The following is an 18,814-nucleotide window of genomic DNA, read 5'->3' as shown; positions in this document are numbered from 1 at the left end:
GCGGTCAGCAGCTGGGGACCATTCTTGTCCCATCTTCACCCCTCCCTCCACCCCCTGCCGTGCTCCCACGGCTTTATTGTAAAGCAGGTTCCAGGTATATATCATTTCTTGATATTATTTTTAACCAAGAATGTAATTTTTAACTTTCACTTCAAATTGGTTTGTTTGAAATTAATTGTGTTTCGTCCCATTTGTTTATTTTTCTCACATGTCATGATAGCCCTTTGATATGCCCTTTATTGTCTCCTTTGGGCTTTAAACATTATTGATGAGTTTGCGGCTTAATTTAAATAGCTTCTGCTGTAGACAGAGGAGCTGTCTGTCTCAGGCTGCCTTTCAAGTGAAGAATCATCAGCTAATGATACCCTGTTGACAATTAGGTTTTTTCCCTTCTGACCGCCGTGCCCGGTGGCAGAAGTGAGTGCCCCACTTCCCTGTGTATAAGCTTCCCAAGGGCTGCACTGATTCACTGGGATTCTTGTGATGTGAACTTTTTTCCTGTATGCACTAGTCATGTTCCTGATCTCCTCGTCTGTGAACAAGATGGACTAGCTGGTTGTTAAAGTTCCCTTTTGGTTTTGCGGTTGCAAAAAAAAAAAAAAAAACCCAGTATGAGGCATGATTGCTGACCCCCCGTTGCTTAGGGAGTTCATGACTCCCACCCACGACGGGGCTTGAAGAAATGAATGCGTGGCGTTTTGCTGTGGCGCAGCAGGCGGATGTCCCTAACTGCAGGCCACCTCCGGGAGAGGTGGGTGCAAAGAGGCCACGTGTGGCCCTCGGCCGTCCCCAGGAGTCCTGGCTGGGTCTGCGCTGCTGTCCTGTGTCACCGGCAGCTCTCGCTTCCCTTTCCTGTCCTGGGTGGGGTGGGAGGCCCCCAACTTTTGTCCCACTTACAGTGGTCACATCCTGGATTTCCTGTAACACACTCGGTTCCTATCGTTTTCCCTTATTTTCATGAAGCATTCCAAATGTCTTGAAATTTCAACGTCATCTGGAAGCAGCCAAAGAAAGTCTGGGGGCGGGAGCGGGACCCTCTGTCACCAGGCGTGTGACAGGTAGGCCATCTGGGGGCTGGTGCAGGGCCGCCCAGCTGTGGACGCCAGCTGCTCCCGGTGCCTCCCCTCCCCGCCCAAGGGGGGCTGTGTGTGAGCGTGCTGCTTGTCCCCTGGCCCAGAGAAGGACCTTTGACGTTTGGAACATGACGAGGGAAAGGAACTTGAGAATTTCCTCCTAGGTTTGGTTGCTGAGTGGCTGTTGAGGGCTGGCTGCCTCCACTCCTCCTGCGGCCTCCTCCTATGGCCTCCCTCCTGCAGACTCCCTCCTGCGGCCTCCCTCCTGTGGCCTCCTCCTGTGGCCTCTTCCTGCAGGCTCTCTCCTGCGGCCTCCTCCTGAGGCCTCCTCCTGTGGCCTCCCCCTGTGGCCTCCCCCTGCGGCCTCCCCCTGTGGCCTCCCTCCTGCGGCCTCCTCCTGCGGCCTCCTTCCTTCGGGCTCCCTCCTGCGGCCTCCTCCTGCAGACTCCCTCCTGCGGCCTCCCTCCTGTGGCCTCTTCCTGCAGGCTCTCTCCTGCGGCCTCCTCCTGCGGCCTCCTTCCTTCGGGCTCCCTCCTGCGTCCTCCTCCTGCAGACTCCCTCCTGCGGCCTCCCTCCTGCGGCCTCCCTCCTGTGGCCTCTTCCTGCAGGCTCTCTCCTGTGGCCTCCCCCTGTGGCCTCCTCCTGTGGCCTCCCCCTGTGGCCTCCTCCTGCAGGCTCTCTCCTGCGGCCTCCCCCTGCGGCCTCCTCCTGTGGCCTCCCCCTGTGGCCTCCTCCTGTGACCTCCCGCTGTGGCCTCCTCCTGCGACCTCCCCCTGTGGCCTCCTCCTGCAACCTCCCCCTGTGGCCTCCTCCTGCGGCCTCCCCCTGCGGCCTTCTCCTGCAGGCTCTCTCCTGCGTCCTCCCCCTGCGTCCTCCCCCTGTGGCCTCCCCCTGCGGCCTGCCTCCTATGGCCTCCTCCTGTGGCCTCCCCCTGTGGCCTCCTCCTGCAGGTTCTCTCCTGTGGCCTCCCCCTGCGGCCTGCCTCCTATGGCCTCCTCCTGCGGCCTCCCCCTGTGGCCTCCTCCTGCAGGTTCTCTCCTGTGGCCTCCCCCTGCATCCTCCTCCTGTGGCCTCCCCCTGCGTCCTCCCCCTGTGGCCTCCCCCTGTGGCCTCCTCCTGTGGCCTCCCCCTGTGGCCTCCCCCCGCATCCTCCCCCTGCGTCCTCCCCCTGTGGCCTCCCCCTGCGGCCTCCCCCTGCGGCCTTCCCCTGTGGCCTCCCCCTGCGGCCTCCCCCTCTGGCCTCCCTCCTATGGCCTCCTGTGGCCTCCCCCTGTGGCCTTCTCCTGTGGCCTCCCTCCTGTGGCCTCTTCCTGCAGGCTCTCTCCTGTGGCCTCCTCCTGCGGCCTCCCCCTGCGGCCTCCCCCTGTGGCCTCCCCCTGTGGCCTCCTCCTATGGCCTCCCTCCTGTGGCCTCCTCCTGTGGCCTCCCCCTGCGTCCTCCCCCTGCGTCCTCCCCCTGTGGCCTCCCCCTGCGGCCTCCTCCTATGGCCTCCCTACTGTGGCCTCCCCCTGTGGCCTCCCCCTGTGGCCTCCTCCTACGGCCTCCCTCCTATGGCCTCCTCCTGTGGCCTCCCTCCTATGGCCTCCTCCTATGGCCTCCCCCTGTGGCCTCCCCCTGCAGCCTCCCCCTGTGGCCTTCCCCTGCAGGCTGCCTGCCCAGCTGGTTCTAGTGCTGCTGTCCTGAAGGGCGATGTGGGCTCTGCCCAGCCTCCAGGGATCGTTAGCCATCAGACCACAGCTGACAGGTGAGGAGTGACACAGCCCTCTCTGGTCTCCTTCTGTTTCGACTCGACTTGGAGTCACCACTGCCTCCTTTTCCAGGTGACTTCTGCTTTACCTGGGCCGCGGGTTCTTCCTTGCGGCCTCTCTCTTAGGAAATGGGAAGCTGTCAGGAATTTCGGCCAGGCCAGATTGGACAGGGGGTGCGTATGAAGTGTGAGAAGGGCTGCAGCAGCCACGGGAGAAGGTGAGTCGCCCAAAGACGGGAACTAAGAAGCTGCCGCTGTCCTCGGTCTGGGGAGCACATACAGGACCCCTGCACTGCGCCCCGAGCAGGAAGTGGAGCTGTGGGCTCACGCAGGCCCCCAGCCCCGGGAAGCAGCTGGAGCGTCCCGGCGAGGACCGCAAGTCTCTGCCCTTGCGCCTGCCTTTTAATGTCGCACCAGGGCTGCTCTCCGGCCGGCTCGGGCCTGGGAAACAGAGCTTTCCAGTTTTCCTCCCGGCGGCATGAGCGCGGTGTTGATGCCCATACCAGCAGGCCACAGTGGTGCGGGGGCGCTCGAGATGTGGGCGGAGCTCGAGATGTGGGCGGAGCGAGTGACCCAGTGCGCTGGCCCGTGGTGGGCAATGGTGTGGCTGCCGTGCGTCTTCCCTGAGGGGTCAGAGGTGGACCAGCAAGGTGGGGGAGGGCCCGCTCGTCCCACAGACCTGCTCACCCGCTGGGTTTGACACGCGAACCAGAGCAGGGTTGGCGCGGCCGGCCTGGGCTAACGGAGGTGACCGGCGCTGCTGGACTTGGAGAACAGGTCCTGGGCGCCTGCGTGTGCGTTTCTCATCCGGGCGCTGAGTGTGAGGCCTCGGGGGGCCTGCGGTTCCCCTGGCATGTCACGTGGTGGGTGGAGGGACAGGCCTCTCTTTGAAGCCCTGGTGCAGACGGTTCACCAGCGACAAGCAGGAAACAGCCCCAGGCATCTAGAGGATGCTGCGCCCTCCTGGCTCTCACCGAAGAGAAGACTGTTGGGGTGGTGGCTCAGGAGGGTCGAGCCAGGGCAGAGGGCTTTCCTTGTCCATCCGCCTAGCTTCCCTCTGACCGTGGGAGGCTGTCTCGTTTCAGGCTAGACTTTGCGTGGCTCCCAGCTTCTGTCACCACATGTGCCTCTGTCTTCTCCAGTGGGCCTGGGGAGGTGACACGCCCTCTCCAGCTCCCTGAGCAAGAGAGGAAGTTGTCACTAGGGCAGGTGTCTTGTCAAGGGATGTTGGCGGCGCTGGGTGGGGCATGTAGGGGGCCTGGGAAGCCCCTCCCTCTGTCCCCCTTCCAGCGCGCATGGTGGGAAGTGGCCTCCGCCGGCCGCGAGGGGAGGGTTGTGTGTCTGTCAGTGGCTCTGCTCTGAAGCCCACCTCCCGGGTGGGGTGCTCGGCCAGTCAGGGGACCATCCCCCGTGGGGTAGAGGGTGTGTCCTGCAGGACAGCCGCCCTCATAATAACCACGCGCTGGGCGTAGGGAAAAGGGCCCCAGGGCAGGGGGCAGCGTGGGCTCGGGCAGCCTCCCGTGGGGTTTGCACGCCCTGCTGGCCGCCCCGTGCACTGCGCCTGGACGGGAGGAAAGGATGCCCTTGTCACCGTGCTGGTTGTGCACATAAATTGGGATAAAGATTATTTTAGAAAGAGCTTTACGAATATGCTCTAACAATATATAGTTTTCTAAATGCAGAAATCTGGTTTTAAAAGACTTAAATTGAGAAATTACTGAGAGTAATTTTATGAACAATGATTAGTGTTTATCAGAATCACTGCAAAGGCCAGCATTCAGGGCTTTTCATCTCTTCGCATTAATTTAATTAAGCGGCTGCTTTAGGTCAATTGTCATCTAATCATTATAGTGTCTTTTGCGTATCAGAGTGTGGCAGTGTCCCCCTCTACCCCCGGCCAGGGGGAGGGTGCAGCATCGCAGCTAACCTTGGTTTCCGGGGCCTGACTTTGGCCCCCGAGTCCGGACGCCGTGGGGGACCAGCTGGTGCGCCGTGTGCTGTGACTCGGCTTGTGGTGCAGCAGGGAGGGGGGAGCTTCCCCCCACTCTGGGGTGGGGGGAGGGGGTGCACAGGAGAAGGAAGGGGGATGGAACTCTGATTTTATTCCACGAATCAGCTTTGGCGTTGGACTTCTTGGTGAGTCCATGGTGTATAGCCCACCCCTGTGTACACACACACATCCCGGGCAGAATGTATATTTTGGGGAGCTCCTAAATCTGTATGATGGGCTTAATTTTCTTAGCTGTAGAGAAGGAGGAACTGACGTGAGAAGAGCAGTTTGGGGGACCAGCGCCCACGGGAACCGGGTGTGATCAGACTCCCTTCTCTTTCCTGCTTACGTAACATCGCATACGCTTTACCCCTGAGAGTTCTCTGGCGTTTACGTGTTTGCTGTCCCTCGATTGTCTAATTCAGCTCTCCTCTGATTTTCATAAGCCACTCCTGCTTCTGTTTGTTTACTGTTGCCTCTTCCTATGATATGGCGGGTTTTTTTTGTTTGTTTTTTTTGCAGGCCTCTCACTGTCGTGGCCTCTCCCGTTGTGGAGCACAGGCTCCGGACGCGCAGGCCCAGCGGCCGTGGCTCAGGGGCCCAGCCGCTCCGCGGCATGTGGGATCTTCCCGGACCGGGGCACGAGCCCGCGTCCCCCGCATCGGCAGGCGGACTCTCAACCACTGCGCCACCAGGGAAGCTCCGATATGACGTTATTTTAACCAAGTATATTTTGGATGCGTGAGAAACTAGACATATGTTTTTTAATTGAAAAAAATTTTCTAATTGCGTGATTAATCAAGAGTAATGAGTTTTATTGTAGAATATTTGGAAGAATTTAAACGTGATATTTTCAGTATTAAAACCTTTGCTTCTCAGCATCTGGGATAAGTTGGGGCCTGATAGTCATAAACACGTAGCTGTCCATCACCAGGTTTTCATACTTTGGCTTTATATGTGTGAATTTATCTAAAGGACACACGTGCGCACACACACATACACACACACACACACACACACACACGTATTTTTATTTGGTCTCTGGGTTAAAATTCTTATGTCCACCTGCACACTCTGCTTCTCCCTCGTGCCCTACAGCCTGTCCAGATGGAATGGAGTAAGGTGACCGTAGTTTTGTCTACACCAGGACCCCTCTGCGAGTGGAAAGTGTGCTGAGCCTGCAGCCACAGGGCTAGGGTAGCGTGTGGTCCCCGGAGCCTTGAGAACCCGGCCCCTCCCTTCTCACTGCCCACGCGGGACCTTTGTCTCTCGCTGGCTGTGGTCCTGCGTGTTCTGCTCCAGATTTTTCTCCCTCTCATCAGCCTCTTTATCGCATTTGACTTCGTAATACATACGCCTCACTGTTTCACTTCTCTCCTACGAGCCTCTGGGTCCCCACGTCCTGCTAAGGATCCGTGGAAATCATTTGGCCGGAGCTGTCCGTGGAGAAGCAGCAGCTGCGGGGGGTTCGGGGTTCGGGGTGGCAGTTATGCTTCTTTCCAGCACTGGTGGCACCGAGCACGTGTCCCCAGAACTGACCTCAGATCACGTGGGCTGACGCAGCGTCCCTGACGTTCCTGATCGTGAGGCTGGCCGTTTTGGGTGGGTGACGGGGCAGTGATTGCTGCCTGCTGCGATGTGCCCGTGGGTGAGATGCGCGCCGCCCCTTTATTTCAGGTCGTTACTAGCACCACTTGCAGCTGATCTGTGGCACGGCAGCTGTCCCGCCAGCGTACGGGCAGTGAGCTGCTCTGGGGCCAGGCCCTTTCCTGGGCACCTCGGACCGATGGACGGGAGCTGCCTTGCCGGAGCTCGTCGGCCAATGAGGGTTAGGGGCGGGCAGAGCTCTGAGAGTCGGCTGTCTCCCCTCCTGGGATCTGCTCTGCTTTCCCCTGCCGCGGGCCGGGAAGGAGCGAGCCTGGCTCTGGGCTGCCGCTGGACTTGCACCAAAGCGGCGGCAGTGAGCCCTCACGTTGGGCTCTCTTTGAACTACGTAAGGATCTGGAAGGGACACGCAGTGGCAGTGAGAGTGTGCTGAGTGCTGTTTAGAAGTGTCCAGGGCCCTCCGTAAGCTGCCTGAGCCTGGTTGGCCCCCAGCCCCACTCCCCGGGGAGCCTGCACTTCGTCACTCACCGGAGGCAGCTCCCCTAACTCCCTTCTCGCGGGCGGGTTTGTTCGGAACGGCCGAGGCTGTGCCGAATCCAGGAGGACGGACGGCATCCCCCACAGCATCTGCAGCTCCTCGTGAGCCCCTGCCCCAGGTACGCTGTGCTCAGAAACGCCGATGGCCATGTCAGGGGTCAACCGCCCGGGCACGGTGATAGATCTTTCAAAACTGAGAGCCTGGGTTTGTGCTTTACGGGAACATCTTATTACAATTTGATGAGCAGGCGTGTGCGGGTACTTTTCTGTCTACCGAGGATGGTGGGGGGCAGATGGTAAAATAAGATACGCATCGTCCTGGGACATCCCCCTCCCCATGGGGGTCTCTTCCGCCTCAGGTGGGTGGGGATTGCTCAGGTGGGAAGGGGCAGAACACAGGGTCCCGTGTGATGCTGGTGGCTGATGACAGTTCAGGACCGATGGTGGGCACGGAGTTGGCCTCAACCCCTGATCACTTCTGAAGAGCGCTTGGCAACTTGTGAACTGTTCCGCGTGTTACGTGCCTTATGTCTGCTGTGTGTATGAGATGATGTAGGTTAGTAATTGCTGGTGCTGATAACGTTACTGATTTGTCAGCGTTGATATTTGATTTTCAATACGTATCCCCTGGAGGTGACTTTCTTGACCCTCCCCTATTAAAGCTTTTATTTTGTGTAAATGATTAAGTCACTTCTTTTGGTATTTCTTCAGAGCATTATAAATTTCAAAGAGCATTGTTTTGTGGTCAGTGAGTTGAGCGATTATCACAGTGTATTTCTTTCCCCAGAGATGTGAGAGCAAGTGTCTGATCCCAGGTGTTTTTAATTTCTTTGATCCAGCTCTAAAAGAATCCTTCGTGTTTTGTGTATGGCTTTACAGCCGTTTTTAAAAGCCCCCCAGTTATTAAAGTCGAAGAGGAAGTCCTTTGCTTCTTTATCAGGTCTGGCTCCTTGGTGCTACTTAGATTTCGCTGAACTGTAGGGCGTCGGCCGTCGAGGCTGGAGCCTTTCCGAAGAACGGCCACCGTCTGGCCTTGGGGGCCTCCCCGAGTTCCCAGAAACTCACTGTATCGGTTTCCTAGGGCTGTGGCAACAAACTGGGTGTCTTAAGACAACAAAAACCTGTTGTCTCACAGTTCTGGAGGCTGCAAGTCGGAAGTCAGGGCGCTGACACTCCCTCTGTAACCTGCAAGGGAGTCGGTCCCTCCTGGCCCCTTCCAGCTTCAGGTTCCCAGGTCGTGGGCGCCCATCCTTGCCTCCCGAATCCCTCACGTGGCAGCCCCTGTGTGTCTGCGTCTTCTTACCAGGATACCAGTTGCATAGGGCCAGGTGCCCTTTGCTGTGCTCCGGCTGTGATGGGTGCAGTTGGGAGGGGAAAAAAGAACGTCCGTCCAACCTTCTTCCATGGCCATCTCGGCCCGACCCCGGCTCAGCTGTTGGGTGCTGGCCTGTCCCTCGAATGGGCTTGTACAGTTGCCGTGTCACAGGTAAATTCAGAGACGTCACTGCTCTGAGCACGGCAGGTGGAAGACCAGCCTCGTATCTGTTAGAAGAGGACACGCTTAGCAATTCGCAACCCTAGCGCCAAGTTGCTGTGGATAAATCACTTTTCTGTAAATAAAAATACTGCAGCACGGAACAGCTGACATGGGTCCTGGAGCGGCGGGAAGCAGGCCCTGCCACTCCCTCCCTCAGCCGCTGTGACCCCTGCAGGTCCCCCGTCGGGCACTGGGGGGCCGTGGAGGGACGCATGCATGTTTGCAGGTGCTCCTGGCACAGGTCGGCCCACAGGGCAGGCACCTGGCCTCTCGGGGCTCCTCCGAGGCTCAGCCCTGGCAGCAGGCAGTGTATGAGGGTTCCTGGGTTTGCCTGGGCTCAGCCAGTCCGGCCCCTCCCTGGGAGGCATCAGGGCACCCCTTTAGCTCTTGAGGCGGAAATGCATGGGTGTGGCTGCCATCTCAGCTGGACCCTCCCATCGCGGTGGATGCAGCCTCGCCGGCCTCGCTGTGCTCTGTTTCCTTCTCCTCCCCCTTTCCCCTGACGGCCCCGCCGGCAGCGAGCCCTGAAATGGTAGCTGCTCTTCTTGTTCTTGGAGGTATGGGCTCAGCTGCTGTGAGATATTTGTCGACAAGGTTGACACCAGGGATGAGGGAAGAGGGCAAGTCACCCAAAGATATTTTGAAAGAAGAACCCAATAAGCTAATGAGGAAGTAAATAGGTGGGCTGAGGGAGGAGAAAAAAAGTCTTAAACGACTTAGAGCCTAGCCCAGAAGATGGGAAGGATGGAGGCCCGGTTAGCGGTCTCTGCATTAATTTGTTCCCGATTAGATGTTACTGAGATGTGAACTGGTCTACAGCTGGATAGGAGTTGCCTCCGATAGAATTTTCGGTCAAAGGCAGAGTGCCCATGTGCTGGGACTCTGCATGGAGCTCACGTATAACATGCTTTCTCTTTAGGGTGAAATAGCTTGATGCAGACGTGACTCCGAGCTGGCCCATCTTGCTGGCCGTCAGCTTTGCACCTGAACTGGCGTGTGCTGACCTGTGGTAGTTCCCGCAGTGGGCGGGTTCCTAGGGAGGCAGCCCTTACTTAGAAGAAGGGTGTAGTTTTTCCACTTTGCTGCCTTGGGGATTGTAAACCAGGTTGGCATGAGGAAACCCAATGAACATTCCAAGTAATAGTCCTGTATAAATATGTCCAGGTTACATTTTTCTCTGGTAAGAGATTAAAAATGGAAAACTTCAGCTCTTCGAGAGTGAAAACAGCAAGGCAGCCCGTTCCCTGAGTGTGTGGTGGGGATTCACACAGAGGCCCCGGGGACGGGTGACAAGGACTTTCCTTCCGCAAAGTAGGAGTCATTTCTGTTCTTTCTTTATGTTATTGCTTGGGACAGTCAGAAATCTGAATGAATTTGGGATTTGCAGGACAAAATGAAATGCCCTTCAGGGTCACCGTGTAATTGTCTGGACCCACTTCCGCTAAGGGGCAGGTCCCTTCTGTCGGATGCTGCCTCCACGCCGCAGTCCGGTGTATGGCATTTGGCAGTGATGTCATCCATTTTTATTCAGGAAAGTGTTTACTACGTTATTTTGAACAGAAATTTGCCATCTTTCTTCCCACTCCAGTGGTGTGCCCAGGGAGAAGCATTGCCACCTGCTGGTTGAGCTGGGGGGTGGGGGAAGGGGGAGGAGGGGTTGGGGTTAATTCTGTCCCGTAGCAAGGTGTTGAAAACAGCCTGTTCAGGCCCGTAAGTGTTGGTGCTGCTTTAACTGAGGCGAAGGGACACGTTAAATCCAAGAAACACTTGGTGTTTCTACTGTGAACCACTGTGCTGAGAGCGCAGAGGAATATATGTCGTTCTCCCCGCGTCCCAGTGGGGAAGGGTCCAGGGCTGTGCAGTGTGAAGAGGTTTGTGGGTTTTTACAACATAGGTGAGCATAAATGCACTGATTCATTCCTCTAATAAAAATAATAATCACTCCCATTTAAATTGAGCACATCTGTGGGTCAGGCTGTAATAAACACTTGCTTTTTTTAAATTTATTTTTTATTGAAGTAGAGTAGATCTACAGTGCTGTGTTCATTTCTGCTGTACAGCAAAGTGATTCACTTATACACATGTATTCTTTTTTCATATCCTTTTCCATTATGATTTATCCCAGGAAATTGAAGAGAGTTCCCTGTGCTCTACAGGAGGACCTTGTTGTTTATCCATCCTGTATGTAATAGTTTGCACCTACTAACCACAACCTCCCACTCCATCCCTCCACACCCCTCCTCCCCCTTGGCAGCCACAAGTCTGTTCTCTATGTCTGTGAGTCTGTTTCTGTAACTTTCCATTGAAAGGTTCTGGCTTCACCTCCTGGAAACCATAGCGCCATCACAATTGGGAACAAAGGCATGAAAGGCTTGGCCTGGGGAGGGCACGTCTGCTCCCTGCTCCGGGCCTGAGGTCCAGCCACCGGTCCGTGCCCCGAGGAGCCAGCAGGGGAGTGACCTCAGGCCACTAGCCTTTCTGACATTTCCCATTTCAGCGCTCCTAGGATACACACAAGTCGTTCGTCCTGTGATGCTGGTTGCGTGGAGATGTGGGTGAAGTTAGGAAACCGTGGGTGCACTTGGGCAGCTGGAGCCCGAGGTGGCCGTAGTGTTTATAGACAGATGGGAAAAGAACTGGGACCGTCCTTTCCCCCCTCCACCAAGGGGCCTGGTGGGAAGGTTCCTTCCCTTGAGATGTCCTAGGAGAGAGTAGTCGAGGTATGGTCATGGGGGTGTAATTCCTATTATCCAAAAAGATAAAAGGGACTCAGTCAAAAGACAGCTGGTGGAAAGCCGGACTATGGTTATTCTCACACTCTGCATGGACCCAGTGGGTTTTTCTGCCCTGGGCATACGGGAAATGTCAGATTTACAACAGCTCCGGGGGCCTGGAAGCCGCCTGAGCTCCTCTGACTGGCTGGTGTCATTCCAGTGTCCCCAGCCTGGAACCCTCCCCTCCCCTGCCCCGAGGTGCCGTTTGCCTTGGGGCTTGGCAGGAGGTCGGGGCAGGGGGCTTACTTCCCGGGACCTGCTGTGCCTGTCTGTCCTCGCTGGCGTGCTCCAGCGAGCCCCTGCTCGTAGCTGCTGGTGGTGAGATAGGTCCGTTCCCGAAAGATACCCGAGGGAGAGGCCAACGATTCAACCCAGACCGCCTTCCTCGGCACTGAGCATCTTGCACCTCTTTTTCTTCGCGTCTTTTCATCTACGTACGTGTGGCTGTCGCATTTCTCCTTTACCTCCTGCCTCACCAGCCTTATTCTCATGTCCCTTCCGCCGTCCGTTTCTCTACCAGTTAATTCATCCACTCATCCGGCCTTTGATGGGTCCACTCTCCTGTGGAGGGCAGCGTGACTAGAGTGCTGGACAGACACAGTCACCGCCACCTGAGCGCGAGCTGGGTGCAGGGCCTGGTGCCCGGCACCCCGCTCGTCCCGGCCGCCCCAGCGCCCCTGGGCTGGCCCCGGAAGGCCTGTGACTGGGGGCCTGGCCTCCCCACCTTGGGGTTGGCCTTTGCCTCCCCTCGGCGCTGTGCCCACCCCTCTCTGGGCACAAGATGCCTGGGGGTTCCCTCCACTCAGGGCCGTGAAAGTTAACGCTGTAAAGGACCTGGCACCTGCCGGCCCCCGGCAGCCCCGTGGGTGCTGTCTGTCTCCCCAGATTAACTGTTCTTCTTAACAGGGATAGACGTTCTGCAACTACTGTTGCTTTTGTCCTCATCTCTTGTCAGATATTGGGCTGGCCAAAAAGTTCGTTCAGTTAGCGAATACATTGTTCGATAAAATTCTCGCTGAAAATGAAAAATGTGTCTTTTGGTCACTCCAAACCGAACAGACTTTTTGGCCAGCCCAATCATAGGAACACTGTACCTTTAAACATTTACGTCTGTATGTGTAGCTGTACCACCTATCACAGTTTGTGTAGGGCATGTAAGACTCTTCTGTTTCCGATTGCAGAACTGACCGACCTTCCCCCAGCGTCCCTTCTCCCAGGGCTTCCTGGTGTTTGTTTCCTTCCAGTGTTCTATATCCATAAAAGGCATATTTCCCCCCCTTGTTTGCTTCTTTCCTTTTCTTCATTCTAGAAGAGCTTAAGTCAGTTATAAACCATTGCCATTCAGTTCCCTGTGCCTTAAGACAAAAGCCGTCTGTACTGATTCTGTGTGTTTTTGACACAGGAGGACTAGAGAGCACCACAGAGCTCTCATTTGCTGGTTTCAGTTCTTAAAAATGTATCGGAGTTGCATTTCATCTTTCCAGAATTCTAAATGGCTAGAGACAAATTCCTATTGAAACTGTATGATGACCGTGACCTGTTTAATGCACATTCTCCGCCAGTCTCCCCTCCCCCAGGCCTCCAGTCTCCAGTGCTTGGGCCAGTCCAGGGCCTGAACTTGTCCTCCTTCCTCAGCTGATTGACCGGGACCCTCCCGTGGGGTGATGACCAGGCCGAGGGTGAACTTGAACCCGGGTGTTTAGTAACTTCTTTCAAGGAGAAAAAAATTAACCGACTTCTTTTGATCCAAATAAGAGAGTTCTTTCCCAGTGAAGAAGTTTCTCTGAGTCTTTCTGATGAAGTTGATTCTCTTGCCAGGTACCATCCTAATAATATTGCCAATATAAAGGTCTGAAAAACACCCAGTAAAGCATTATTGCCCGTCACGGTCTCTTGTGAGGATCCGGCCCTGTGTTTCCTGGTTCTCAAACTTGAACTTGTTCCAGATTAACCAGATGGCTTTTTAAGACACAGAATGCTACCCCCACCCCACCCGTGCCCAGTTCCTGCCTCAGGAGTCTGGAGTGGGCCCCAGTAATTTGCATTTCTAAGAAGCTCCCAGGCGATGCTGCCGCTGGCCCGCTGGTCCGGGCGCAGGTGGAGCCGCGAGGTAAGGAGGAACAGCCCGGGCGTTGGTAGCTTAGCTGACCTTGTACACGTGGATGTTGGCTCTGCCTTCTCCCTGCTTTGATGGGGGGTGTCTGCCTTGGAGTCTAACATCCGGGTGCCCTCAGGCATGCACTGAACGCAAAAGAACAGAAGTGGCCCATCTCCAAACACCTCAGTGTTCGTTGCTTTTGCCGTGTGAAATGTTATCCCCTGTTTGTGTGATGGGAGGGATTAAGAGTTGGTTTGTGAGCTAAATATGCGGTACCCCATTTCTCCTTCCTCGGAGCCCCCAGGAGGGCCTGCACGCGTCTTACATGTGAAAGTAGCCATTAGGAAACGGCGCTTTTGATGCGATTATGATTGCAGACTCTCGTCTCCTCCCTTCCTGCAGCCTGTGTAATCGCTTATCTCCTATTTTTAGTGGCTCTCGCACAGTTGACTCAAGGTGGTAATCAATGCTGGGCTCTGCCTCTCAGGCGCCTTGGCTGGCAGGGGGTGAGGCTCTGGGCCTGGCGCGGGTGACGTGGCCCGCTGGAAAGTGGATCCCTGGGCAGGGGGCCTGGGAGCCCCCGTGAACCTCCGCTGGCCCCTCCTCGCGAGCCACCCCCCCCATCCCAGGGGAGCCCGGTAGGGACTCCGGTTCCAGGCGAGGCTGCATGGAGTGTCTCACCACCCATGGGAGGGTCTTGCTGCCCCCAGCCTGTCCTCACTTGCAGGCGAACAGCTGGGCGCCGGGTGGGCTGAAGGTGCCCCTGTTCTCTGAGCACCTGGGGGAGGGAGTCCCCTGTCCAGGTGGGCCTCTCACCGCCAGCTGGTGTGCACGGTCAGGACGTGGGTGGAGTGTTCGCCTCTTCAGCTCAGGCCTCTGAGTTGTGGCCCAGGAGGGGTCTAGCTGGCTAGTCCACTCCCGTGTGGCCGGCGAGGAGAGCTGTCGCCCCCAGGGGTTCATAAAGAATCAGCCAGAACCCGACGACCCCCCTTTGACATGAGCACACAAACCCCGAGGACAGTTGTCTTGTCACTGGAACTTGACAGGAGTTGGAGGACACTGCAGGGGTGCTGCCCTTCCAGCTCAGGACGCTTTGGGGCTCTGGAAATACCCTGGACCAGCGTAACCGAAGGCGCCTGATACTGTGAGCCGCCCCGAAACCCTGTGGCCTGGGGCTCACCCGTCCTGCACCTGCCTTTTCTCCTTTGTTAAATGAAGTGCTTAGAGCAGAAGAGCTTTAATCCTTCCCTTTAGGGTTTAATTTCTAGTAATTTGTAAGAGAATGTGGATTTCACCTGGAGGAGCCTGGGTAGGGATGTCAATTACAGCCGCACTGTAAGGACTTGGTCATGTTTCCTCTGCCCCCCTTTAACCCCCCGTGCTCTCATCTCTGCCTCTTCACCCCAGAAGACTAGTGAGCTGTGCGGATTTCAGGATGACTGTCCTTTGGGGCCGGCAGGGGCCGAGGGCGTATGGGGTGTGGGTTCAGGGAATGCACGTTCTCCCTCCCACCGTCCTCACCAGCCAGCGCTTCCAGCAGTGATTCGATTCACCGTCCCTGGGATGTCCTTACCCTTGTATGTTTATGTGTGTAGTTTATGTTTATACAGCACTCCGATGTGTTCCTTTGTTTTATGTGGTCACCTTTTCTGGAGGAAGGAGCATTTCTAATTGGCTCACTTTATGCTAGAACTGGTCACCGTGACCTCTGTAAGGAGGGACGTGATGCAGGTTTTCATTTCTATTATTTTATAATTCAGATGTATCAGGGCCTCACACCCTTCCTGTCGCCCATGAGCCGGGAGGAGTGTGCAGAGTCTGATCGGTGTGAAAAAGACACAGCTGCTGTTAGTCACTGTGTTTTCGTAGGACACTACATTTTTTTTTTTTTTTTTGGCTGCATTGGGTCTTCGTTGCTGCACGCGGGCTTTCTCTAGTTGCGGCCAGTGGAGGCTACTCTTGGTTGCCGTGCGCGGGCTTCTCATTGCGGTGGCTTCTCTTATTGCGGAACACGGGCTCTAGGTGCGTGGGCTTCAGTAGTTGTGGCATGCGGGCTCAGTAGTTGTGTCACGCAGGCTTCGTTGCTCCGCGGCCTGTGGGATCTCCCTGGACCAGGGCTTGAACCCGTGTCCCCTGCATTGGCAGGTGGATTCTTAACCACTGCGCCACCAGGGAAGCCCAACACTAAATGTTTTAATATCTGTTGTATATGCAGCCTTTGCATAGATGAGACTATCGAATGAACGGATTTCATTTTGGCCGGGTAGCCGGGGGGAGTTCAACCTGCTAAAAACCTTTTTAAATTTTTTTTTGGAAGTATGTTCAGAAGCAACAGGAACGGCCTTAGTGTCTGAGCAGTTGATTGTAAACCGCAGGCTCGTGCAGTGTGCACGAGGCTCTGTAGCGATTCCTCTGTGGCCTCCCCCACCTCCTCTACCCGCTCAGGCCTTGATAACTGGAGAGACAGGAGGTGCCCGTCGTGGCCTCGCGGGTAACAGCTCTCTGCCCTGGAGCTGCTTCGCTGGCCTTCGTGTGTAGAAAGCAGTCTGGAGCCTGGAGTTTTCTAAAGGCCCTTCAAGCTCTCATATCTTCTGATGCTGTCCTGTTGTAAGATGGGACTTCTTAGTTCACAGTGTAATCAATTCAGTGTAGTTTTCATAAGGTGGAATCAAAGAACGAATCATGCATACGTCAGCTTCAGGACTTACCAGTTAACGGCCAGTCTTGTTTATCTAAACTGCCACCCTCTCCAACAATTTATTTTTAAAGCAAATCCCAGATATCCTTTCATCTGAAAATATCATAGGAAATATTCCAGTAACAAAAATTCCTTATTCATTTTTGTTAATTAATAACTGAACCGAATAGGCAGCCAATGTTCAAATTTCCCAGCTCTCTCAAACATTTTATTGAAAAATTGCTTGTTCAAAGCAAGATCCAAATAAGGTCCATACACTGCAGTGGAATCATGTTTTCCCCGCTGTGGATTGACGGGTTGCAGGAACCGGGTCTTTTGTCCCCAGTTTGGGTTTCCCACTGCTGCGGTTTGCTAACTAGACCCCCGTTAAGCATTCGTCTGTGTCCTCGTGTGTCCTGTAAACCGCTGGCCAGATGGAGGGCTGATTCTCGTCAGGTTTTCTGGCAAGATGACTCCAGGGTACCATGCGTGCTTCTGTCAGGGTGAAGCCGAATCCGGCCTCTGGATCCTGACACCGAATTAAATCTCGGAGACGGTTTTGAGTGAAGTAGAAAAGAAGAGCTTTATTGCTTTGCCAGGCAAAGGGGGCCACAGTGGGCTAATGCCCTCAAGACTGTGTGTTCCAACCTGGAGGGGGTAATGAGGAGTTTCATAGTAATGGTTCAAAGAGGGCGTGGTCAGCTCGTGGACACTCTTCTGATTGGCTGGTGTTGAGGTCATCGGGAGTCGGCATCATCAACCTTTTGGTTCCAACCGGTCTGGGGTCTCCGTGCTTGTGAGCAGCAGACAGTGAACTTCTCCCGCCTGGAGGGGGTTTCAGTACCTGCAAAGCAGCTCAAAGATATTGTTGTGTGCATCCCTTGAGGGGAACCAGGACCTGCCCCAAGGCTGCGCTATTGTTTCTCTCGACTGTTTGTTTCTCCCTGGTCTCTGCATCCCCTCCCTTCCCTATTTACCAACTGCTTGAATCTGCCCATTGGAACTCAGGGAAGGTTCTGGAGGCTGAATGAAGCCTATTTCCTGTAATCAGGAAGTGGGGAAGGCAGAAAGGTTTCTGTGCCCAGGAGCCCCACAAGGTCCTGCTTGGTATCAGGGGGACACGGGAGGCGTGGAGGTTGTGGCCATGGTCAGTGGTTCATCATTCCAGAGGGATGCTGGCCCTCGGCCCCGGCTGCCCTTCCACATGTACCAGCCCAGCGAGGAGAGCGTGCAGCTGTGTCCAAGGCCCAGTTATGCTGGGAGATCAGTGCTTTACTTGGCAGTTTTCAGAAGAAATAGTGCTGCTTCCCCAGCATCCTCATAAGCCACTAGTGAGGCTTTTGTCTGGTTTTAGAGAAATCAGGAGCTCGTGATTTCCGGCGTTTCTCAAGTGTTTCCGTCGCTTGCAGCTGACATCCTTGCTGCTGTGGGGAGGCCCAGCTGCGTCCAGTGCCGGCTGCCTGGGGGTGGTTGGTGGGGCTTCAGGCTGCTTAGGCCAGTGTCTGCCCCAGGCCGGGCTCCCTTCAGTAGGAGATGGAATTCGGGGACCACAGTTTGGGATTCAGGGATGCTCAGTGCTCCCTGGTTGGCCATTGTGTTTGGGGCTGGTCAGTGGACAAAGGTGGTATTGTTTTGATCTATTTTTTTTAACATAATCTATTGTAAATTTACACGATTTTTAATTCAAAATTAGAATTACAAGGTATTTTACTTCTTTGATTTTATATTTGTATCTGTTTTCTCTTAGGCCGAAAATTTTTGTCCCTAAGAACATGAACGTAATCACTTATTCGCTTGATTATCCTACTTTATTTATACACAAATCATAGAAAGGTTTAGGATACCTCCACCAATACTTTTGCCAACACCGTGAGTACTGAAAACAGCTGAAGATGTTTTGTCCTCACCATTTATCCCACTAGGAAAATGTAGTCAAATGACTGAGCTTCAAAGTCTTTCAGAGTATTTTCCCTCTGTGTTAATGCCACAACCTCAATTTATAATTTGGTTAATTTGTTTCCATTCTGCTTTTGATTTTTAGGACTTAAAAAATTAATATTGGTTTATAATTATGTAAACTGTTTACATGGTCCAGAGCCAAAAGAATGTCCTCAGAGAGGTTCGCTTTGTGTTTCTCTCTTCTCTCCTTCCATCGCTATTTTTAAACGGATGATTTTTCTTTTCCCCCTTGTATTTATTGCTTTCTAATGCAAACACATACATGTCTTCATAAGTTAGATTTTTTTTTTTTTTTTTTTTTTTGTGGTACGCGGGCCTCTCACTGTCGTGGCCTCTCCCGTTGTGGAGCACAGGCTCCGGACGTGCAGGCTCAGCGGCCATGGCTCACAGGCCCAGCCGCTCCACGGCATGTGGGATCCTCCTGGACCGGGCCACGAACCCGTGTCCCCTGCATCGGCAGGCGGACTCTCAACCACTGTGCCACCAGGGAAGCCCTAGATATTTGTTTTTAATACTCGATGTTTTCTTAAATAAACAATAGCACAGGCTATACACTTACCCCAAACTAGAGTTTGAAGGGTTGCCTTCTAATGATGGGGCAAGTTGTATCTTAATCATGACATTGAGTTAAACCGTGTGTGCCTACTTACTCGGTTATTTTGGAAGGGATAATTAAGGCGACTGCCGCCTAAATATTCTAATCCTATTCCAAAATAGTTAGAAAATGCATGAATATTTCTGTCTTATTTTTGCTGTTTTAAAAAAAACCCAAACCTGGCCTGTTTAATTTACATGTATTCTAGTTCAGCGGTTCTCA

At 54.6% G+C, this 18,814-nt stretch overlaps 2 protein-coding genes across 8 annotated transcripts in view; both read left to right on the top strand.

Moving 5' to 3' along the window:
* Positions 1-18,814, top strand: part of NCK2 (NCK adaptor protein 2) — a 133,172-nt gene that overhangs the window by 26,533 nt on the left and 87,825 nt on the right. The gene's annotated exons all lie outside the window — the stretch shown is intronic.
* Positions 1,289-7,058, top strand: LOC125960869 (uncharacterized protein DKFZp434B061-like). Its single transcript, XM_049696188.1, has 4 exons — positions 1,289-2,023; positions 2,104-2,438; positions 2,694-2,817; positions 6,908-7,058. Exons 1-4 carry the CDS (start codon positions 1,299-1,301, stop codon positions 7,056-7,058), a joined length of 1,335 nt encoding a protein of 444 aa, XP_049552145.1. The 5' UTR covers positions 1,289-1,298.

Source organism: Orcinus orca, chromosome 13 (assembly GCF_937001465.1).
Source record: "Orcinus orca chromosome 13, mOrcOrc1.1, whole genome shotgun sequence".
Classification (NCBI taxonomy): Eukaryota; Metazoa; Chordata; class Mammalia; order Artiodactyla; family Delphinidae; genus Orcinus; species Orcinus orca.
The sequence above is the reverse complement of the archived record's forward strand: the minus strand, read 5'-3'. Positions and strand labels throughout refer to the sequence as shown.